Source organism: Salmo salar, chromosome 18 (assembly GCF_965601325.2).
Source record: "Salmo salar chromosome 18, fSalSal1, whole genome shotgun sequence".
NCBI classification, from domain to species: domain Eukaryota; kingdom Metazoa; phylum Chordata; class Actinopteri; order Salmoniformes; family Salmonidae; genus Salmo; species Salmo salar.
Genome location: NC_138308.1, coordinates 32,836,649 through 32,862,412, shown reverse-complemented (window position 1 = coordinate 32,862,412; position 25,764 = coordinate 32,836,649). Strand labels below are relative to the sequence as shown.

Here is a 25,764-nt window from a genome sequence, read left to right as displayed (position 1 = left end):
TGAAACTATTACCCTACAGACTGAATGAGACGGAACAGCACAACACCACCCCAGTGAAACTATTAACCGACAGGCTGAATAAGACAGATCAGCACAACACCACCCCAGTGAAACTATTACCCTACAGACTGAATAAGACAGAACAGCACAACACCACCCCAGTGAAACTATTAACCTCCAGACTGAATAAGACAGAACAGCACAACACCACCCCAGTGAAACTATTACCCTACAGGCTGAATAAGACAGAACAGCACAACACCAACCCCAGTGAAACTATTACCCTACAGGCTGAATAAGACAGAACAGCACAACACCACCCCAGTGAAACTATTAACCGACAGACTGAATAAGACAGAACAGCACAACACCACCCCAGTGAAACTACAGTGGGGGAAAAAAGTATTTGATCCCCTGCAGATTTTGTACATTTGCCCACTTACAAAAAAATGATCAGTCTATATTTTTAATAGTAGGTTTATTTGAACAGTGAGAGACAGAATAAGAACAAAAACATCCAGAAAAACGCATGTCAAAAATGTTATAAAATGACTTGCATTTTAATGAGGGAAATAAGTATTTGACCCCTCTGCAAAACATGACTTAGTACTTGGTGGCAAAACCCTTGTTATCAATCACAGAGGTCAGACGTTTCTTGTAGTTGGCCACCAGGTTTGCACACATCTCAGAAGGGATTTTGTCCCACTCCTCTTTGCAGATCTTCTCCAAGTCATTAAGGTTTCGAGGCTGACGTTTGGCAACTCGAACCTTCAGCTCCCTCCACAGATTTTCTATGGGATTAAGGTCTGGAGACTGGCTAGGCCACTCCAGGACCTTAATGTGCTTCTTCTTGAGCCACTCCTTTGTTGCCTTGGCCGTGTGTTTTGGGTCATTGTCATGCTGGAATACCCATCCACGACCCATTTTCAATGCCCTGGCTGAGGGAAGGAGGTTCTCACCCAAGATTTGATGGTACATGGCCCCGTCCATCGTCCCTTTGATGCGGTGAAGTTGTCCTGTCCCCTTAGCAGAAAAACACCCCCAAAGCATAATGTTTCCACCTCCATGTTTGACGGTGGAGATGGTGTTCTTGGGGTCATAGGCAGCATTCCTCCTCCTCCAAACACGGCGAGTTGAGTTGATGTCAAAGAGCTCCATTTTGGTCTCATCTGACCACAGCACTTTCACCAGTTGTCCTCTGAGTCATTCAGATGTTCATTGGCAGACTTCACACGGGCCTGTATATGTATTCTTGAGCAGGGGGACCTTGCGGGCGCTGCAGGATTTCAGTCCTTCACGGCGTAGTGTGTTACCAATTGTTTTCTTGGTGACTATGGTCCCAGCTGCCTTGAGATCATTGACAAGACCCTCTCGTGTAGTTCTGGGCTGATTCTTCCCCGTTCTCATGATCATTGCAACTCCACGAGGTGAGATCTTGCATGGAGCCCCAGGCCGAGGGAGATTGACAGTTCTTTTGTGTTTCTTCCATTTGCGAATAATTACACCAAATGTTGTCATCTTCTCACCAAGCTGCTTGGAGATGGTCTTGTAGCCCATTCCAGCCTTGTGTAGGTCTACAATCTTGTCTCTGACATCCTTGGAGAGCTCTTTGGTCTTGGCCATGGTGGAGAGTTTGGAATCTGATTGATTGATGGCTTCTGTGGACAGGTGTCTTTTTTAGAGGTAACAAGCTGCGGTTAGGAGCACTCCCATTAAGAGTGTGCTCCTAATCTCAGCTCGTTACCTGTATAACAGACAGCTGGGAGCCAGAAGTCTTTCTGATTGAGAGGGGGTCAAATACTTATTTCCCTCATTAAAATGCAAATCAATTTATAACATTTTTGACATGCGTTTTTCTGGATATTTTTGTTGTTATTCTGTCTCTCACTGTTCAAATAAACCTACCATTAAAATTATAGACTGATCCTTTCTTTGTCAGTGGGCAAACGTACAAAATCAGCAGGGGTTCAAATACTTTTTTCACCCACTGTATTACCCTACAGACTGAATAAGACAGAACAACACAACAACACCCCAGTGAAACTATTACCCTACAGACTGAATAAGACACAACAGCACAACACCACCCCAGTGAAACTATTATCCTACAGACTGAATAAGACAGAACAGCACAACACCACCCCAGTGAAACTATTAACCTACAGACTGAATAAGACAGATCAGCACAACACCACCCCAGTGAAACTATTAACCTCCAGACTGAATAAGACAGAACAGCACAACACCACCCCAGTGAAACTATTACCCTACAGACTGAATAAGACACAACAGCACAACACCACCCCAGTGAAACTATTAACCTATAGGCTGAATAAGACACAACAGCACAACACCACCCCAGTGAAACTATTACCCTACAGGCTGAATAAGACAGAACAGCACAACACCACCCCAGTGAAACTATTACCCTACAGGCTGAATAAGACACAACAGCACAACACCACCCCAGTGAAACTATTACCCTACAGACTGAATAAGACAGAACAGCACAACACCACCCCAGTGAAACTATTAACCTACAGACTGAATAAGACAGAACAGCACAACACCACCCCAGTGAAACTATTACCCTACAGACTGAATAAGACAGAACATCACAACACCACCACAGTGAAACTATTATCCTACAGACTGAATAAGACAGAACAGCACAACACCACCCCAGTGAAACTATTACCCTACAGACTGAATAAGACAGAACAGCACAACACCACCCCAGTGAAACTACAGTGGGGGAAAAAAGTATTTGATCCCCTGCAGATTTTGTACATTTGCCCACTTACAAAAAAATGATCAGTCTATATTTTTAATAGTAGGTTTATTTGAACAGTGAGAGACAGAATAAGAACAAAAACATCCAGAAAAACGCATGTCAAAAATGTTATAAAATGACTTGCATTTTAATGAGGGAAATAAGTATTTGACCCCTCTGCAAAACATGACTTAGTACTTGGTGGCAAAACCCTTGTTGGCAATCACAGAGGTCAGACGTTTCTTGTAGTTGGCCACCAGGTTTGCACACATCTCAGGAGGGATTTTGTCCCACTCCTCTTTGCAGATCTTCTCCAAGTCATTAAGGTTTCGAGGCTGACGTTTGGCAACTCGAACCTTCAGCTCCCTCCACAGATTTTCTATGGGATTAAGGTCTGGAGACTGGCTAGGCCACTCCAGGACCTTAATGTGCTTCTTCTTGAGCCACTCCTTTGTTGCCTTGGCCGTGTGTTTTGGGTCATTGTCATGCTGGAATACCCATCCACGACCCATTTTCAATGCCCTGGCTGAGGGAAGGAGGTTCTCACCCAAGATTTGATGGTACATGGCCCCGTCCATCGTCCCTTTGATGCAGTGAAGTTGTCCTGTCCCCTTAGCAGAAAAACACACCCAAAGCATAATGTTTCCACCTCCATGTTTGACGGTGGAGATGGTGTTCTTGGGGTCATAGGCAGCATTCCTCCTCCTCCAAACACGGCGAGTTGAGTTGATGTCAAAGAGCTCCATTTTGGTCACATCTGACCACAGCACTTTCACCAGTTGTCCTCTGAGTCATTCAGATGTTCATTGGCAGACTTCACACGGGCCTGTATATGTATTCTTGAGCAGGTGGACCTTGCGGGCGCTGCAGGATTTCAGTCCTTCACGGCGTAGTGTGTTACCAATTGTTTTCTTGGTGACTATGGTCCCAGCTGCCTTGAGATCATTGACAAGACCCTCTCGTGTAGTTCTGGGCTGATTCTTCCCCGTTCTCATGATCATTGCAACTCCACGAGGTGAGATCTTGCATGGAGCCCCAGGCCGAGGGAGATTGACAGTTCTTTTGTGTTTCTTCCATTTGCGAATAATTACACCAAATGTTGTCATCTTCTCACCAAGCTGCTTGGAGATGGTCTTGTAGCCCATTCCAGCCTTGTGTAGGTCTACAATCTTGTCTCTGACATCCTTGGAGAGCTCTTTGGTCTTGGCCATGGTGGAGAGTTTGGAATCTGATTGATTGATGGCTTCTGTGGACAGGTGTCTTTTTTAGAGGTAACAAGCTGCGGTTAGGAGCACTCCCATTAAGAGTGTGCTCCTAATCTCAGCTCGTTACCTGTATAACAGACAGCTGGGAGCCAGAAGTCTTTCTGATTGAGAGGGGGTCAAATACTTATTTCCCTCATTAAAATGCAAATCAATTTATAACATTTTTGACATGCGTTTTTCTGGATATTTTTGTTGTTATTCTGTCTCTCACTGTTCAAATAAACCTACCATTAAAATTATAGACTGATCCTTTCTTTGTCAGTGGGCAAACGTACAAAATCAGCAGGGGTTCAAATACTTTTTTCCCCCACTGTATTACCCTACAGACTGAATAAGACAGAACAGCACAACACCACCCCAGTGAAACTATTACCCTACAGACTGAATAAGACAGAACAGCACAACACCACCCCAGTGAAACTATTATCCTACAGACTGAATAAGACAGAACAGCACAACACCACCCCAGTGAAACTATTATCCTACAGACTGAATAAGACAGAACAGCACAACACCACCCCAGTGAAACTATTACCCTACAGACTGAATAAGACAGAACAGCACAACACCACCCCAGTGAAACTATTACCCTACAGACTGAATAAGACAGAACAGCACAACACCACCCCAGTGAAACTATTACCCTACAGACTGAATAAGACAGAACAGCACAACACCAGCCCAGTGAAACTATTACCCTACAGACTGAATAAGACAGAACAGCACAACACCACCCCAGTGAAACTATTACCCTACAGACTGAATAAGACAGAACAGCACAACACCAGCCCAGTGAAACTATTATCCTACAGACTGAATAAGACAGAACAGCACAACACCACCCCAGTGAAACTATTACCCTACAGACTGAATAAGACAGAACAGCACAACACCAGCCCAGTGAAACTATTATCCTACAGACTGAATAAGACAGAACAGCACAACACCACCCCAGTGAAACTATTACCCTACAGACTGAATAAGACAGAACAGCACAACACCAGCCCAGTGAAACTATTACCCTACAGACTGAATAAGACAGAACAGCACAACACCACCCCAGTGAAACTATTATCCTACAGACTGAATAAGACAGAACAGCACAACACCAGCCCAGTGAAACTATTATCCTACAGACTGAATAAGACAGAACAGCACAACACCACCCCAGTGAAACTATTACCCTACAGACTGAATAAGACAGAACAGCACAACACCACCCCAGTGAAACTATTACCCTACAGACTGAATAAGAGGGAACAGCACAACACCACCCCAGTGAAACTATTACCCTACAGGCTGAATAAGACAGAACAACACAACACCACCCCAGTGAAACTATTACCCTACAGACTGAATAAGACACAACAGCACAACACCACCCCAGTGAAACTATTACCCTACAGACTGAATAAGACAGAACAGCACAACACCACCCCAGTGAAACTATTACCCTACAGGCTGAATAAGACAGAACAGCACAACACCACCCCAGTGAAACTATTACCCTACAGACTGAATAAGACAGAACAACACAACACCACCCCAGTGAAACTATTAACCTACAGACTGAATAAGACAGAACAGCACAACACCACCCCAGTGAAACTATTACCCTACAGACTGAATAAGACAGAACAGCACAACACCACCCCAGTGAAACTATTACCCTACAGACTGAATAAGACAGAACAGCACAACACCACCCCAGTGAAACTATTACCCTACAGACTGAATAAGACACAACAGCACAACACCACCCCAGTGAAACTATTACCCTACAGACTGAATAAGACAGAACAGCACAACACCACCCCAGTGAAACTATTATCCTACAGACTGAATAAGAGGGAATATCCTTCAAGTGAATCATTCAAAACAGGCTGAGCCAAGAGTGAGAAAGTGAGAGTGTATGTGTGTGTGAGAGAGAGAGAGAGAGAGAGAGAGAGAGAGAGAGAGAGAGAGGGAAGATAGAGAGTGGAGAGAGAGAGGAGAGAGAGAGAGAGAGAGAGAGAGAGAGAGATATTAACTTTTGAGTCTTTCCACTGTGAGAGTTCTCATGCATTAACACAGTGAAGCCTGCTAGACAGAGAGGGTCAGGGCTCTAATTGTGTGGTGCTGACAATAAGGCCTGAGCTGGACACACCACACACACACACACACACACACACACACACACACACACACACACACCACACACACACACACACACACACACACACACACACACACACACACACACACTGAAGGTTTCTGTGTGACTAAGGGGTTCACCTCAATGCGACCCAGTGCAGTGAGGCATGTTGAACTCTGACCCCTGTCATTATCAGGCCAGACGGCTAGTTAGGACCAGGTGATAACCTTTTAACCCTGAGAGGAGAATGGGCTGGGAGGCGACCCTCTACCCCACTCAATTCAATTCAAAGGGCTTCAATTCAAAGCTCTCTCTCTACCCCTCTCTTTCTCTCTCTCTCTCTCTCTCTCTCTCTCTCTCTCTTTCTCTCTCTCTCTTTATTTCTATCGCTATGAGTACCTGCTTGCATGCATATATATCTGTACCCTGTAGTCATCTTGGATAGGGCCATGACTTTGGAGAATACGATTTCTGTTCTGTAGAGGACACACAGACAGAAACACACACACACCCACACACACACACACACACACACACACACACACACACACACACACACACACACACACACACACACACACACACACACACACACACACACACACACACACCACACACACACACACACACACACACACACACACACACACACACACACACACAAAGTGGGTATAGGATTCCTACATATGTGAGAATCGTGTTGTGTTTAAGTGAACCCGGGGGTCGGCACGCGGGGCGATGTTTAAGCGCTCCTCTGTCAGTGAGCATGCTGCATTTTAACAGATGTTAGCCTCGCTGACATAAATCACACGCTGTATTTCATGTCTGTGTGTGTGTGTGTATTTCATCCCCGTCCACAGCAGCGTTTTATGTCAGAAGTGTCGCTGCTCGTAAATTAAAGGGCCTAAATGAACCGTGAGATTATGACCTGTTCAGAGTTTCAACTAGACATTGTACACATTAAAGCCTCTGTGATACTCGGGAGTGTGTGTGTATTTGTGCAAGCATCTGTGTGTGTGTGTGTGTGTGTGTGTGGTCGTGCGTGTGTAATACTGTACGGATCAGTATTATTCAATCTGACAGTAGACAGTAGACAGCAGCCAGTCATGTTAACATTGCCAAAGCAAGTGAAATAGATAATAAACAAAAGTGAAATAAACAATAAAATGTACAGTAAGCATTACAATAAACACTCACTCCTTTCTGTCTTGTGTGTGTGAGTGCTTTGCTATATCATGTAATTGCAGAATAGCTGGTATCTGGTTCTTCCAGACAGAAAGGAGAGAGATCCCTCTGAGTGATACAGACCTCAGACAGACACTGCAGGAAGAGGAATGTTTTGATCTAGTAGTTTCTAAAGACCAACGATTTAATCGACTTCGATGCGATCTTAGAGCACATAATGAAGAAAAAGTTCAAAATAAACTCAAACCTAAAAATAAACACATGCTTTGGTTTGTTCCATTTAGGCCACGTGTTCATCTGCTTTGATGTTGAACTCTCTAACTATTATGGGGGGGGGGGGGGGGCTTCTATACACCAGACCAAGCAGGGTAGGAGTGGGAGACTTCCAGGCTGGTACTCTAGCCTGTTAAACAAAATGATGACTTCACCAGTGGGCAAATACTATACACTCTTCTCTTACAGATTGCATCTTTTAGAGGAGTTTGACAGCAGTTGTGTGTTAGAAGGAGTATTATGGTCTGTTTGGAACGCTCGTGTAGTGTAGTCAGCAAAATAAATTTAGAAATCAATATTATTCAATTATTGCACCCACACTGCTCGCGTGCGCCAATGATCGTCTCCGTTGCCAAGGGCTAAAATAGAAGTCAGTTCTATTTCTGACGCAGATTGCACTGCAAGTCTTGCCTCTCCCATCTCCTCATTGGTTTATAGAAGCAGGTACCCACGTGCAATCTCCTCATTGGTTATACCCACGTCGGTGACTGAAAGACGACCGAGGTCAGTGGCGGTAATGCACCTAATTTATGAAAGTTGCCAATCGCAATAGAAAGTCAAGAGAAGAAAAAGCCTAGAAGGAGGAGAGATGACTAGAAACGATTCAGTTGACCGTTTTATGTATGGATTAATTGTCTGCGTAGAGGACCTTGTGCATTTCAGGTAAAATAACAACTCAATGTTTATATCCCAGGACAAATTAGCTAGCAACAGCAAGCTAGCTAAATAGGACAAATTAGCTAGCAAGTGCAACCTAGCTAGCTAACTTTCCATAAATGTTTTATGCTTTCGACCTGTCCACAAATGAATGTAACTGGTTCAGAGTTTGTTTTGATATTTTAACATGAGTGTCGTGATCGCTTTGGCGTGGGGGGACAAAATACATTTATGCACGATAGCGCACGCGCCCAGCCGGTTTGGGTTCCGTGTTAGGGTTAGTATTATGGTCTGGAACACTACAGGGTTAGGGTTAGTATTATGGTCTGGAACACTACAGGGTTAGGGTTAGTATTATGGTCTGGAACACTACAGGGTTAGGGTTAGTATTATGGTCTGGAACACTACAGGGTTAGGGTTAGTATTATGGTCTGGAACACTACAGGGTTAGGGTTAGTATTATGGTCTGTCTGGAACACTACAGGGTTAGGGTTAGTATTATGGTCTGTCTGGAACACTACAGGGTTAGGGTTAGTATTATGGTCTGGAACACTACAGGGTTAGGGTTAGTATTATGGTCTGGAACACTACAGGGTTAGGGTTAGTATTATGGTCTGGAACACTACAGGGTTAGGGTTAGTATTATGGTCTGGAACACTACAGGGTTAGGGTTATGTCAGACTAGGAGGCTCTCAGGACATCAGAGAGGCTCTGGTTCATAACAGAATTTCAGCAGCCGCTAACCTGCCTGGCTAAAACTGATACGGGTTCACACTCAGTTTCATACTCACACTCACATGCACACTCACACGCACAGACACATGCACGTTTACACGGATCAGAAGTGTAAATCACAAGCTCTCCAGCAGGATGGAGACACACAGGATGGTGTAATGTTCAATCAGAAGCTGTAAACAGGTTTCTAGAAAAAATGTAACAATTACACTTTCCTTAAAAATTGGCCTTGGGACCAGTGTTTTAATAAATGTATGAATCCTAACATAACAGAGTTCAACAATTAAATAAAACATTTAATTGTATGAATTCCACAATTTGGGAATTTCAGAATTCCGTGGTTGCCATGGCGCCGTTAGGTAGCCTATGCAGAGAGCGCTGTAAATATTGTACATATTTTCTGTTTTAAGTGTTGTTTTATAAACTTTTTTAATCAACTCTTTTTGTTTTAGATAACTTGTTGGTAGATGAACTGAAATATCTGGTGCTGACCCATGGAATTGCAGGCCTGATTATTGCAAGTTGGTATTTGGCTTGGTTGGCTAGCTAGATATGAACGATAAAACAACACCAGATCAACAGCATCGGCTTTTCAGCCCGCAGACCCAATTTCTACAGGAAGTGGACCCTGTCTGTCTGATGTCTCTACCTTCCTGTCTGATGTCTCTACCTCCCTGTCTGTCTGTTGTCTCTACCTCCCTGTCTGTCTGATGTCTCTACCTTCCTGTCTGATGTCTCTACCTCCCTGTCTGTCTGATGTCTCTACCTCCCTGTCTGTCTGATGTCTCTACCTCCCTGTCTGTCTGATGTCTCTACCTTCCTGTCTGATGTCTCTACCTCCCTCCCTGTCTGTCTGATGTCTCTACCTTCCTGTCTGATGTCTCTACCTCCCTGTCTGTCTGATGTCTCTACCTCCCTGTCTGTCTGATGTCTCTACCTCCCTGTCTGATGTCTCTACCTCCCTGTCTGTCTGATGTCTCTACCTTCCTGTCTGTTGTCTCTACCTCCCTGTCTGTCTGATGTCTCTACCTCCCTGTCTGTCTGTTGTCTCTACCTCCCTGTCTGTCTGATGTCTCTACCTCCCTGTCTGTCTTATCTCTCTACCTCCCTGTCTGTCTGTTGTCTCTACCTCCCTGTCTGTCTGATGTCTCTACCTCCCTGTCTGTCTGATGTCTCTACCTCCCTGTCTGTCTGTTGTCTCTACCTCCCTGTCTGTCTGATGTCTCTACCTCCCTGTCTGTCTGATGTCTCTACCTTCCTGTCTGATGTCTCTACCTCCCTGTCTGTCTGATGTCTCTACCTCCCTGTCTGTCTGATTCTCTACCTCCCTGTCTGTCTGATGTCTCTACCTCCCTGTCTGTCTGATTCTCTACCTCCCTGTCTGTCTGATGTCTCTACCTTCCTGTCTGATGTCTCTACCTCCCTGTCTGTCTGATGTCTCTACCTCCCTGTCTGTCTGATGTATCTACCTCCCTGTCTGTCTGATGTCTCTACCTCCCTGTCTGTCTGATGTCTCTACCCCCCTGTCTGTCTGATGTCTCTACCTCCCTGTCTGTCTGATTCTCTACCTCCCTGTCTGTCTGATGTCTCTACCTCCCTGTCTGTCTGATGTCTCTACCTCCCTGTCTGTCTGATGTCTCTACCTCCCTGTCTGTCTGATGTCTCTACCTCCCTGTCTGTCTGATTCTCTACCTCCCTGTCTGTCTGATGTCTCTACCTCCCTGTCTGATGTCTCTACCTCCCTGTCTGTCTGATGTCTCTACCTCCCTGTCTGATGACTCTACCTTCCTGTCTGATGTATCGACCTCCCTGTCTGTCTGATGTATCTACCTCCCTGTCTGTCTGATGTCTCTACCTTCCTGTCTGATGTTTCTACCTCCCTGTCTGTCTGATGTCTCTACCTCCCTGTCTGTCTGATGTCTCTACCTCCCTGTCTGTCTGATGTCTCTACCTCCCTGTCTGTCTGATGTCTCTACCTCCCTGTCTGTCTGATTCTCTACCTCCCTGTCTGTCTGATGTCTCTACCTCCCTGTCTGTCTGATGTCTCTACCTCCCTGTCTGTCTGATGTCTCTACCTTCCTGTCTGATGTTTCTACCTCCCTGTCTGTCTGATGTCTCTACCTCCCTGCCTGTCTGATGTCTCTACCTCCCTGTCTGTCTGATGTCTCTACCTCCCTGTCTGTCTGATGTCTCTACCTCCCTGTCTGTCTGATTCTCTACCTCCCTGTCTGTCTGATGTCTCTACCTCCCTGTCTGTCTGATGTCTCTACCTCCCTGTCTGTCTGATGTCTCTACCTTCCTGTCTGTCTGATTCTCTACCTCCCTGTCTGTCTGATGTCTCTACCTTCCTGTCTGATGTCTCTACCTCCCTGTCTGTCTGTTGTCTCTACCTCCCTGTCTGTCTGATGTCTCTACCTTCCTGTCTGATGTCTCTACCTCCCTGTCTGTCTGATGTCTCTACCTCCCTGTCTGTCTGATGTCTCTACCTCCCTGTCTGTCTGATGTATCTACCTCCCTGTCTGTCTGATGTCTCTATCTCCCTGTCTGTCTGATGTCTCTACCTCCCTGTCTGTCTGATGTCTCTACCTACCTGTCTGATGTATCTACCTCCCTGTCTGTCTGATGTCTCTACCTCCCTGTCTGTCTGATGTCTCCTCCTCCCTGTCTGTCTGATGTATCTACCTCCCTGTCTGTCTGATGTATCTACCTCCCTGTCTGTCTGTACCATCTATGCTCTATCCTTTCAAGATAGTACCTTTCTGCCTATCATCTAAAGATGTGGAATACTGTCGCCCAAATACTGCCAGATTCCTATATTTGTTTTGTTAAATAGTTTTAGGTTTATTTTGTTTTTAAAGCAACTTTGAGATTCTACTTGAAATGAAAAGTGCTATATAAAATAAATATATTATTATTATTATTATATCTTGTGATATCACATTTTAGGCTTGGACTTTGCCACTTTATTGTAACTATTTGACCATGAACCAGTCCTGAAATCAAATGTACACTCTGCAGTATATACAGTCATTTGAATAGACATAGTTTTCCATATAAAAAAAAAGGTTCAGGTTGAATTCATTCTGTTTGCTTTCCAAGGACCATGTGAAACAGTGAGTTATGGGTTATGGCTCAGCAAAGTGAACATGTCGCATAGTTGATTCTAGTCCCATAAAAACATAACATCCATTTTCATAATGGAATATGGTCTCCATCCAAAATGTCAACCTATTCCCCAAGTAGTGCACTACATCGGCCCACATGTCTCTGGTCAAAAGTAGTGCACTACATCGGCCCACATGTCTCTGGTCAAAAGTAGTGCACTACATCGGCCCACATGTCTCTGGTCAAAAGTAGTGCACTACATCGGCCCACATGTCTCTGGTCAAAAGTAGTGCACTACATTGGGAATAGGGTGTCATTTTGGACACGTGAATGCTCTACATGAGCTCAGTGAAACAGCTTCTATCCTCTTCTATCATCAGCGTAGACACCGGCACACTTTCTGAATGAGCTCGCTGAGTGTGTGTGCGTATGTCTGAGTGTGTCTGGTGTGTGTGTGTGTGCATGCTTGTGTGTGTGTGTGTGTGTTCGTGGACACTTGCTGAATGAGTTTCCCTGAAGCGTTTGCAGACTGTTGTCGTTCAGAGTGTCTGATTAAAACAGATTAAGTCGCTCATGTCTTCTTTCAAAAGTCCCATGTGATTTTATTCAGTGTGCTTTTTTCTTCACAATTTTGTTTCATATATTTTTGTGTGATATGATGTGATATCCATAAACAAAGAACATTAGAGTTAACATGCAGATGTACGATCTTCAAAACTTGTAGTGCATTTGAGGTTTTAAAACGCTTCTGCAGTTTATCATTTCCATTTTGAAATTTTACGGAACATGTATCAACCAATACAAAAATAGCCATTGATTGTAATCCATATGATAATTCACATTTCCAGGGCCTCCCGAGTGGCGCAGCAGTCTAAGGCCCTCATTTCAGTGCTTGCTGTGTCACTACAGATCCTGGTTTGATCCCAAGCTGTGTCGCAGTCGGCCGCGACTGGGAGATCCATGAGACGGCGCAAAATTGGCCCTGCATTGTCCGGGTTAGGGGAGGGTTTGGCCAGCAGGAATGTCCTTGTCCCATTGCGCTGTAGTGGGCCGGGCGCAATGCATGCTGACACGGTCGCCAGGTGTACGGTGTTTCCTCTGACACATTGGTGCGGCTGGCTTCCGGGTTAAGTGAGCATTGTGTCAAGAAGCAGTGCGGCTTGGTTGGGTTATGTTTCGGAGGAAGCATGGCTCTCGACCTTCACCTCTCCCGAGTCCGTACAGGAGTTGCAGTGATGGGACAAGACTCTAACTACCAATTGGGTAACAAAATTTATAAATATCAAAATTTCCTTTTTCTGCAGGATTAGTGGCTGCTGTAGTGGCTCAAATTAAGATCCTACATTTCTGCTCTTTGTCACTTTTAACATTTACTTTTGGTCCCTCTTAACACTTTACACTGTCTTCCAGTCCTTCTCAGACAAGATTGTGTGAGTCTCTTCAGTCAGTTTCTAGACTTTGTTTTAAATAGAATGTTCAGTCTGAAGTATAAAACCAGAAGGATTCTAGAATTACAGTACATAGACAGATTCTATTCATATTGCCTGAGATGGTGCACTGTAGATGAAATCCTGGTTCTTAATCGACTAACCTGTCTAGCAAAGAGTTAAAAACATAAATTAAGGAATGAATTAATTCAACATTCTCTTTCCCATTCTAACTGAAACCGGAAGGGAACCAGTCTTTTTCTTTCACTTTACTTCCTCACAACCTCCCCTCTCTCTGTCCCTCTCTCTGTCCCTCTCTCTGTCCCTCTCTCTGTCCCTCTGTCTGTCCCTCTCTCTGTCCCTCTCTCTGTCCCTCTCTCTGTCCCTCTCTCTGTCCCTCTCTCTGTCCCTCTCTCTGTCCCTCTCTCTGTCCCTCTGTCTGTCCCTCTCTCTGTCCCTCTCTCTGTCCCTCTCTCTGTCCCTCTCTCTGTCCCTCTCTCTGTCCCTCTTTCTGCCCCTCTCTCTGTCCCTCTCTCCCTAAACTCTCTTTCCTCTCTCTCTCCTCCCTCTCGTCCCAGCTCTTTCATTCTCTCTCTAAAGCCCACTCGGTCTCTCCTTCTCATCCTCATTCTCTCCCCCCTCTTTTTCTCTCCCCCTAATTTTCCCTCTTATACCCCAGTCTCTCTCTTACCCCCTCTCTCTCACTGACCTCCCTCCCTCCCTCCCTCCCTCCCTCCCTCCCTCCCTCCCTCCCTCCCTCCCTCCCTCCTTTTCTCTCGTTAGACTAATTCACCCTCAGTAATTAGTCAGCTAGTTAATTGGCTGTCTAATAGGCTGATCAGACAAAAGACAGAGCAGGCCTGGACACAGCAGAGACACAGCAGAGTGTGCCCTTCACATTCTATAGACTCTAAACTCACATTGAGTCTCTCAAACACTGTCTCTCTCTCTCGGTAGTTGCCATGCGCGCGCACACACACACACACACACACACACACACACACACACACACACACACACACACACACACACACACACACACACACACACACACACACACACACACACACACACACACACACACACACCACACACACACACACACACACACACACACACACACACACCAGGGGTCATATAGTAATTGATTTGGGGAAAGTGTGTAATTGTTCTGTCCTGCACTGGAGACCTAGCTGCCCTCCATGCAGCCTGTCTCTCTGTGTTTGACCTGGCTACTTTCTCACTAGACTCCCTGTCTGTCGTCAGCGCAGAGCTGCTACCATATGAGATTTAACGCCATGGTCTGTGTATGTTACATTAGCAGACACATAACTAATACAGTATGTCAGTGTAAGTGAAATATAACCATCATGGTTAAATATCACTTGTTGTCATATTCTACTGAGACCATTAGCTTTGAGTATGATGGTCGTCTACTCACCACTTTATGCATGTAAAGGTAACATTTCATCTGATATTAGGTCAATCCTTACCTTCAATTCATTCTACAGGTATATAGATGTTCTTGTGATTTCTTATAGAATAGCTCTGTAAAAAAATACATCTGATTTTGATATATCTTTGTCTTATTTATATCTGAGGATTTGTATGGAAGCAGATTGGAGTTTAGGTCTGTTTCCCCTGACCTAGAATAAATCTACTCCTAGAGTTAAAAGCATGCTGAATGCCGAATCTCTAAAAGTGTTTTGTAGTCCAGGAATAGTCGTTGTGTCCGGGAAACCAGCCCTACGCGTTTATCTGAAAAGCTGAGATTCCTTAGATCCTCTTATGGTACAGTCTGAACAGTATTATTTCTGTTGTTTACTACACACCAGCAGTGCCACTGTCTGACAGTTGGATGTTTTCCTAGTCTACAGTAACTTTCATTTTCATCTCTGCAACTAGAATAAATCGTCGGAATATTTGACATGAAAATGTCCCCATGGTCTTTCTTTTATGTCACACTGTTTAATAGTAGACGTTACATTGAACACATGGACATTTCGCTGTGGTGGTCTATGTATTATTTCCAGCTCTCTCATACACTAGAAGAAACACTGACTTGTCTAGAGGGCATGTTATCTGTGCTATGGGAATATAATACATTCTGATATCTAACCTGGAACGTTATCTGTGCTATGGGAATATAATACATTCTGATATCTAACCTGGAACGTTATCTGTGCTATGGGAATATAATACATTCTGATATCTAACCTGGAACGTTATCTGTGCTATGGGAATATAATACATTCTGATATCTAACCTGGAACGTTATCTGTGCTATGGGAATATAATACATTCTGATATCTAACCTGGAACGTTATCTGTGCTATGGGAATATAATACATTCTGATATCTAACCTGGAACGTTATCTGTGCTATGGGAATATAATACATTCTGATATCTAACCTGGAACGTTATCTGTGCTATGGGAATATAATACATTCTGATATCTAACCTGGAACGTTATCTGTGCTATGGGAATATAATACATTCTGATATCTAACCTGGAACGTTATCTGTGCTATGGGAATATAATACATTCTGATATCTAACCTGGAACGTTATCTGTGCTATGGGAATATAATACATTCTGATATCTAACCTGGAACGTTATCTGTGCTATGGGAATATAATACATTCTGATATCTAACCTGGAACGTTATCTGTGCTATGGGAATATAATACATTCTGATATCTAACCTGGAACGTTATCTGTGCTATGGGAATATAATACATTCTGATATCTAACCTGGAACGTTATCTGTGCTATGGGAATATAATACATTCTGATATCTAACCTGGAACGTTATCTGTGCTATGGGAATATAATACATTCTGATATCTAACCTGGAACGTTATCTGTGCTATGGGAATATAATACATTCTGATATCTAACCTGGAACGTTATCTGTGCTATGGGAATATAATACATTCTGATATCTAACCTGGAACGTTATCTGTGCTATGGGAATATAATACATTCTGATATCTAACCTGGAACGTTATCTGTGCTATGGGAATATAATACATTCTGATATCTAACCTGGAACGTTATCTGTGCTATGGGAATATAATACATTCTGATATCTAACCTGGAACGTTATCTGTGCTATGGGAATATAATACATTCTGATATCTAACCTGGAACGTTATCTGTGCTATGGGAATATAATACATTCTGATATCTAACCTGGAACGTTATCTGTGCTATGGGAATATAATACATTCTGATATCTAACCTGGAACGTTATCTGTGCTATGGGAATATAATACATTCTGATATCTAACCTGGAACGTTATCTGTGCTATGGGAATATAATACATTCTGATATCTAACCTGGAACGTTATCTGTGCTATGGGAATATAATACATTCTGATATCTAACCTGGAACGTTATCTGTGCTATGGGAATATAATACATTCTGATATCTAACCTGGAACGTTATCTGTGCTATGGGAATATAATACATTCTGATATCTAACCTGGAACGTTATCTGTGCTATGGGAATATAATACATTCTGATATCTAACCTGGAACGTTATCTGTGCTATGGGAATATAATACATTCTGATATCTAACCTGGAACGTTATCTGTGCTATGGGAATATAATACATTCTGATATCTAACCTGGAACGTTATCTGTGCTATGGGAATATAATACATTCTGATATCTAACCTGGAACGTTATCTGTGCTATGGGAATATAATACATTCTGATATCTAACCTGGAACGTTATCTGTGCTATGGGAATTTAATACATTCTGATATCTAACCTGGAACGTTATCTGTGCTATGGGAATATAATACATTCTGATATCTAACCTGGAACGTTATCTGTGCTATGGGAATATAATACATTCTGATATCTAACCTGGAACGTTATCTGTGCTATGGGAATTTAATACATTCTGATATCTAACCTGGAACGTTATCTGTGCTATGGGAATTTAATACATTCTGATATCTAACCTGGAACGTTATCTGTGCTATGGTATATCTTATGGCAGTTGCATTGACTTATTAAAAGGTTTATATTTGTATCTATAACTCTCAAAATAGTTTGAGTGGTTTGTTCTTTCCTATCCAAAGGTTATACACGCCTATAACAAAAATGTTACGGAAATCTTGTTCTAGAATATCTTCTGTTCCAAGCTCTGGAGCAGGAGTAAGACTGGGTTGTTCCAAGCTCTGGAGCAGGAGTAAGATTGAGTTGTTCCAAGCTCTGGAGCAGGAGTAAGATTGAGTTGTTCCAAGCTCTGGAGCAGGAGTAAGATTGAGTTGTTCCAAGCTCTGGAGCAGGAGTAAGACTGAGTTGTTCCAAGCTCTGGAGCAGGAGTAAGACTGAGTTGTTCCAAGCTCTGGAGCAGGAGTAAGATTGAGTTGTTCCAAGCACTGGAGCAGGAGTAAGACTGAGTTGTTCCAAGCTCTGGAGCAGGAGTAAGACTGAGTTGTTCCAAGCTCTGGAGCAGGAGTAAGACTGAGTTGTTCCAAGCTCTGGAGCAGGAGTAAGATTGAGTTGTTCCAAGCACTGGAGCAGGAGTAAGACTGAGTTGTTCCAAGCTCTGGAGCAGGAGTAAGATTGAGTTGTTCCAAGCACTGGAGCAGGAGTAAGATTGAGTTGTTCCAAGCTCTGGAGCAGGAGTAATGTTGAGTTGTTCCAAGCTCTAGAGCAGGAGTAAGGCTGAGTTTCCTGCATGGGGGCTGGAGCAGGAGTAAGGCTGAGTTTCCTGCATGGGGGCTGGGGCTCTCTCATCTACAACCAGTCTGGTGTGAAGGCACCAATCATATTCAACCTGACGCTCAACTAAACTAGTTACAGGGAAGGGACCGTTATCATGTCATATAGTGGCTCTGTTTCACAGTCAGTATACGGTCTCTGAATAGGGTTGTGAATAAGTGTGTGTGGTCTTACCTGGCGCTGGGGTGGCCTGGTTCCCAGCGAACTGTATGGGGATACACAGATCATTATCAATAGGAAACTTATCGCAGGTCAACATCTCCGGCCAGGGGAACCCGTATGTCTCCATAACGGGGGCACAGCTGTCCCTCACGGCCTCACACAGTGAACGACACGGGTAGATGGGCCTGTCCAGACACACAGGGGCAAACAGGGAACACAGGAACACCTGTGTATCCGCATGGCATCGCTTGGCAAGGAGCGGCACCCAGCTACCCGCCTGCTGTTTGACCTCGGGCATGGTCTCGTGGTCCAGCAGGTTGGGCAGGCGCATCTTCTTGTAGCCCACGTTGTGGCAGAGGCGTAAATCGGCGGGGATGTCCAGGCACTGCGGCTCCTTGGTGTAGAAGCGGCCGTTGTGGAAGTTGTCCGACTGCCAGCTGTAGTAGTCGTATTCGTCAGCGGCCGAGGCGGGGGAGGTGAGGAGGAGGAGGAGGAGGGACAGTGAGAGGGATAGTGTCACGGTGGAGAAGGGGTTAGTGAGTAGTGGTCCCCTCCGCTGCTGCCTGCTGTGGCTGTGGTTCTTTTGTCCCTGTGCCATGTTGCTCTGAGCTCTCGGAGGGAGAAAGAAATGAGGCCCAACGTGACTCAGGGCTTCTGGAGGATAAAGGAAAACTCTTTGTGCTGAAGAAACAAACTGGAATCCTTTTTTTCCTGTCCAAGAACGAGAGTAGAATCGGAGACAGAAAACAAAAAGAAAGTGTGTATTCCTGTCTTCTTTCAACAGAGAGAAAATGAGTGTGTGTTAGTGTGTGTCCAGTCCTCTCCCCCTGCGCTGGTAGAGCTGTGTGTCTCTGCCTCAGGTGGTCGTAAGAAGGGAGACAAGGGTCGAGGATAAGACGAGGGGTGAGTGGAGGGGGAGTGCTGTGTGTGCCTCTTTTCCGTCTCTCTAACTCTCTGTCAAACTCTAACTCTATCTCTCTATTGCTCTCTCCTTGCAGTTCTGTGTATCTCACTCCACAGCTGTCTCTACCTCTACCTCTCTCCTGCTCTCTCTGTCTGTGTCTAGCAGTGTGTGTGGAGCAGCTACAGTATATCAGCTAGAGGGATAGTTTTTCCCTGTCTGCTGTCAGGCCTCCTAGTGGACTGCCTCCCACTGGCCCCACACAGCTCTACCTCAGCCAATCCGAGACCAGGGGGAGGTCCTGAGAGGGGGGAAGAGATCCCCCCCCACCTCACCCTCTCTGGTAGACACTCCCTGAGGCAGAGAGAGGCAGGCTGAGAAGGAGAGAGAGAGAGAGAGAGAGAGAGAGAGAGAGAGAGAGAGAGAGAGAGAGAGAGAGAGAGAGAGAGAGAGAGAGAGAGGAGAGAGAGAGAGAGAGAGAGAGAGGGGGACATACCCTCCAAACCCAAAAGGCCTGTGGTGTTGATAGTATAATAAACAAAATGATAAAATATACAAATGAAATTCCTCTGCAGTATCATTAATAGCAGACTCCAACATTTCTTCAGTGGCAATAAACACACATTTCTTTCCTCAGGGCCACAGAGTGAGAGACATGCAGCTTGAGCCCCACCCTCTTCAACATTTATATCAATGAATTGGCGAGGGCACTAGAACAGTCTGGAGCACCCGGCCTCACCATACTCGACTCGGAAATCAAATGTCTACTGTTTGCTGATGATCTGGTGCTTCGGTCACCAACCAAGGTGACGCAGCACCTAGATCTTCTGCACAGATTCTGTCAGACCTGGGCCCTGACAGTAAATCTCAGTAAGACCAAAGTAATGGTGTTCCAAAAAAGGTCCAGTTGCCAGGACATCAAATTTTATCTCGACACTGTTGCCCTAGAGCACACAAAGAGCCTACTTCGGCCTAAACATCAACACCACAGGTAACTTCCACTAGGCTGTGAACGCAAGAAGGGCCTTCTATGCCATCAAAAGGAACATAAGACAGGACATCTCAATTAGGATCTGGCAAAAAATTCATTCAGTTATAGAACCCATTGCCCTCTATGGTTGTCAGGCTTGGAGTCCACTCACCAACCAAGAATTCACAAAATGGGACAAACACCCAATTGAGACTGCATGCAGAATTCTGCAAAAATATACTTTGTGTACAATGCAAAACCCCAAACAATGTATGCAGAGCAGAACTAGACCTACACCTGTTGGTTATCAACATCCAGAAAATAACTGTTCAATTCTACAACCACCTAAAAGGAAGTGATGTCCAAACATTCCAGAGAGAGAGAGAGAGAGAGAGAGAGAGAGAGAGAGAGAGAGAGAGAGAGAGAGAGAGAGAGAGAGGAGAGAGAGAGAGAGAGAGAGAGTTTACTGTTCATTTGTATTGTTTATTATCTACTTCACCTGCTTTGGCAATGTTAACATATGTTTCCCATGACAATAAAGCCCCTAAATTGAATTAAAGGCAAAGCACAATATGTTTTCTCCCTATTTGTTCTACCTCTCTGCCCCTTTTTGTCACACAACTCTCTCTCTCTAACACACACAAACACACACACACACACACACACACCACACACACCAGGAGGCTGCTGAGGGGAGGACGGTTTATAATAATGGCTGGAACGGAGCAAATGGAATGGCATCAAAATGATTTATTTGATACAATACCACTCATTCCACTCCAGCCATTACCACGTGTCCGTCTTCCTCGATGAAGGTGCCACCAACTCACTGTAGCGCACAAACCTTTCACTGCCACCACACTCTTGTCTGAGTGTGTGGGGGTCCTGTGGTTTAGTCAGGCAGGCTACAGCAGCTACAGGTGGCTAGGTTGTTTGGTGACCCTCTGTGAGATATGCTAATGTCTATGGTGGTGATGAATAGAGGCGCACTGCATGTCTGTCTCTTTCCATCAGTAACACTGACACACACAGACACACAGAGGGGCCCAGCCATAGCATCAAAATGAATCAAATTCTCATTCAATGCTCAATCATTCGCATTCAAAGCACTGCGACTTAGTGAGTGGACTGGTGGCCACAACCATTCACTTGGATGTATCACATGGATGGTCACAGTTAGGTGTTTCCTCAGTGTTCTTAACATGCAACAGATTCTGTTGTGTCACCATATTGGGTGGACAAACAAAGTACTAATAGATTTAGGAGCCATTTCCTCTCTAATTAGAGGAGGTGGGGGTCAAACACACACATCATTCAGCCCACTGACCATGCAGCTTTGATCTAACCTCCCCACTGCTGGAACCTATGGACGTATGCCACTGTCCAGACATTCACATCAATACCACAAGATAGCAGGGTTAGAGATTGGGACTTTTACAATTTATTTACTTGACTTATTCATTTTAGCTCTTAGTCGAGCTAATGCACCCTCAATCAGATCTTTTTTTGTGGATTTGTGTTGGTACGTCTTTTTTCATGCTAAAGCAGGTGGAAACATAATTAGGATGAGCATTTTACAGCATTTGTCTGGTATGACTTCCACTATGAACAAATCAACATGTCTCCCATTTCAGGGAGAGATTAAACAAGAATCCATGTGATCATGTGATGGTCATATCAATATGTGACGATCACAGGGGGAAATTGACTAAGGCTACTGTCACCATCTGCACTGTTCTCCCCACAGACCAAAACTATTAGACACACGTCTACAACTATCAACTGGGTGAATCTAGATGGTTTCCCCCCTGTATTAGCAGGGAGTCCCATTGAGACAAAGGCCTCTTTTCCAAGGGAGCCCTGCATGGACACAATTTATAAAAATGTTCATATATATGATACTACAAGCAAACACATTCATCAACAATGAGCTCCTTCATGAACAACTTGAACTGCCCTGGAGGCACCAGAGCATCAAGGTGCAGAGAGCTCTGCAGATCATTCCACAAACGGGGAACAAAAAAACTGAATGCAGATTGATCTAATTCTGTAGAGATCAACAGGACCTCTAGAGTGTGATCTGTTCTGATGACTTGTATGTCTGCAATTCAACAATGAATTAAGGTATGGAGGAAGTTTGCACAAGAGGTCTTTATAAACAAAAAGAGAGCAATGCATTGATCTATGAAATTTAAGAGCAGGCCAGACTACTTTTTGATAGAATGCTGTGATGTGTACTGTACCTATCGCCCGTAATAAAGCCTAGTGCGCTATGATAAACGGCGTCCAATGGCTTCAATACAGTGGCAGCTGCATTCAAATAAACGATATCACCATAGTCTAAAGCCCGAATGAACATTGACTGAATGATTTGTTTTCTGCTATTTAACTACTGTACAGTAAAACTGATAAGACAATAATAGATTGGCAGATATTGATAACATGTTGTGGATTATATCAACAATTACAGCAACCCTGTATGATTGTTGATGTGTGACAGACATTATAATATAGCATTATTATTGTTGTAATATTGTCGGAGTAGATTGTAAGAATATAAGTGGCTGGACGGCACTGACTTGATGCAATGAATTATCTCATGTTTAGGTCAGTGGCTTGCGTAAGTATTCACCCCCTTGACATTTTTCCTATTTTGTTGCCTTTCAACCTGGAATTAAAATAGAATTGGGGGGGGGGGGGGGGGGGGGGTATAATGTGATTTACACAACATGCCTACCACTATGAAGATGCAAAATATTTTTTATTGTGAAACAAACAACAAATAAGACAAAAAAACTGAAAACTTGAGCGTGCATAACTATTCACCCCCCCAAAGTCAATACTTTGAAGAGCCACCTTTTGCAGCAATTACAGCTGCAAGTCTCTTGGGGTATGTCTCTATAAGCTTGGCACATCTAGCCACTGGGATTTTTGCCCATTCTTCAAGGCAAAACTGCTCCTTCAAGTTGGATGGGTTCCGCTGGTGTACAGCAATCTTTAAGTCATACCACAGATTCTCAATTGGATTGAGGTCTGGGCTTTGACAAGGCCATTCCAAGACATTTAAATGTTTCCCCTTAAACCACTTGAGTGTTGCTTTAGCAGTATGCTTAGGGTCATTGTCCTGCTGGTGAACCTCCGTCCCAGTCACAAATCTCTTGAAGACTGAAACAGGTTTCCCTCAAGAATTTCCCTGTATTTAGCGCCATCCATCATTACTTCAATTCTGACCAGTTTCCCAGTCCCTGTCGATGAAAGACATCCCCACAGCATGATGCTGCCACCACCGTGCTTCACTGTGGGGATGGACTTCTCGGGGTGATGAGAGGTGTTGGGTTTGCGCCAGACATAGCGTTTTCCTTGATGGCCAAAAAGCTCATCTTTAGACTCATCTAACTCATCTACCTTCTTCCATATGTTTGGGGAGTCTCCCACATGCCTTTTGGCGAACACCGAACGTGTTTGATTATTTTTTTCTTTAAGCAATGGCTTTATTCTGGCCACTCTTCCGTAAAGCCCAGCTCTGTGGAGTGTACTGCTTAAAGTGGTTCTATGGACAGATACTCCAATCTCCGCTGTGGAGCTTTGCAGCTCCTTCAGGGTTATCTTTGGTCTCTTTGTTGCCCCTCTGATTAATGCCCTCCTTGCCTGGTCCGTGAGTTTTGGTGGGTGGCCCTCTCTTGGCAGGTTTGTTGTGGTGCCATATTCTTTCAATTTTTTAATAACGGATTTAATGGTGCTTCATGGGATGTTCAAAGTTTCAGATATTTTTTTTATAACCCAACCCTGATTTGTACTTCTCCACAACTTTGTCCCTGACCTGTTTGGAGAGCTCCTTGGTCTTCATGGTGCCACTTGCTTAGTGGTTTTGCAGACTCTGGGGCCTTTCAGAACAGGTATATATATGATCAAGTGACAGATCATGTGACACTTAGATTGCGCACAGGTTGACTTTATCTAACTAATTATGTGAGTTCTGAAGGTAACTGGTTGCACCAGATCTTATTTAGGGGCTTCATAGCAAAGGGGGTGAATACATATGCACACACCAATTTTCCGTTTTTAATTTTTTTGAATTTTTGAAACACGTTATTTTATTCATTTCACTTCACCAATTTTGACTATTTTATGTATGTCCATTACATGGAATCCAAATAAAAATCTATTTAAATTATAGGTTGTAATGCAACAAAATAGGAAAAACGCCAAGGGGGATGTATTGCAAGGCACTGTATTGAGGTTAAATTATGTCTCCTCCACCACTTCATTCTTCCCTCTCTCCTCCTCCACCACTTCATTCCTCCCTCTCTCCTCCACCCCTCCACCCCTTCATTCCTCCCTCTCTCCTCCTCCACCCCTTCATTCCTCCCTCTCTCCTCCACCCCTTCATTCCTCCCTCTCTCCTTCTCCTCCACCACTTCATTCCTCCCTCTCTCCTCCTACACCCCTTCATTCCTCCCTATCTCCTCCACCCCTTCATTCCTCCCTCTCTCCTCCTCCACCCCTTCATTCCTCCCTCTCTCCTCCACCCCTTCATCCCTCCCTCTCTCCTTCTCCTCCACCCCTTCATTCCTCCCTCTCTCCTCCTCCACCCCTTCATTCCTCCCTCTCTCCTCCACCCCTTCATTCCTCCCTCTCTCCTCCTCCACCCCTTCATTCCTCCCTCTCTCCTCCACCCCTTCATTCCTCCCTCTCTCCTTCTCCTCCACCACCTTCATTCCTCCCTCTCTCCTCCTACACCCCTTCATTCCTCCCTCTCTCCTCCACCCCTTCATTCCTCCCTCTCTCCTCCTCCACCCCTTCATTCCTCCCTCTCTCCTCCACCCCTTCATTCCTCCCTCTCTCCTTCTCCTCCACCCCTTCATTCCTCCCTCTCTCCTCCTCCACCCCTTCATTCCTCCCTCTCTCCTCCACCCCTTCATTCCTCCCTCTCTCCTCCACCCCTTCATTCCTCCCTCTCTCCTCCTCCTCCACCACTTCATTCCCCCCTCTCTCCTCCTCCACCCCTTCATTCCTCCCTCTCTCCTCCACCCCTTCATTCCTCCCTCTCTCCTCCTCCACCCCTTCATTCCTCCCTCTCTCCTCCACCCCTTCATTCCTCCCTCTCTCCTTCTCCTCCACCCCTTCATTCCTCCCTCTCTCCTCCTCCACCACTTCATTCCTCCCTCTCTCCTCCACCCCTTCATTCCTCCCTCTCTCCTCCTTCCCCCTTTCATTCCTCCCTCTCTCCTCCACCCCTTCATTCCTCCCTCTCTCCTCCACCCCTTCATTCCTCCCTCTCTCCTCCTCCACCCTTTCATTCCTCCCTCTCTCCTCCTCCACCCCTTCAATCCTCCCTCTCTCCTCCACCCCTTCATTCCTCCCTCTCTCCTCCACCCCTTCATTCCTCTGTCCCTTCACTCGTCTATCCAGACTGGCTCATTATAC

The 25,764-nt window shown here is 44.7% G+C and overlaps 1 protein-coding gene across 1 annotated transcript in view; it reads right to left on the bottom strand.

The window, feature by feature from the left end:
* The window catches only part of LOC106577235 (secreted frizzled-related protein 5), a 48,170-nt gene extending 28,590 nt beyond the window's left edge, over positions 1-19,580 (bottom strand). Inside the window, exon 1 of the mRNA XM_014155153.3 lies at positions 18,479-19,580. Within this exon, the coding sequence (XP_014010628.1) occupies positions 18,479-19,064 (586 nt within the window). The 5' untranslated portion in view covers positions 19,065-19,580. The remainder of the gene's footprint in view (positions 1-18,478) is intronic.
* Positions 19,581-25,764: the final 6,184 nt, after the last annotated feature.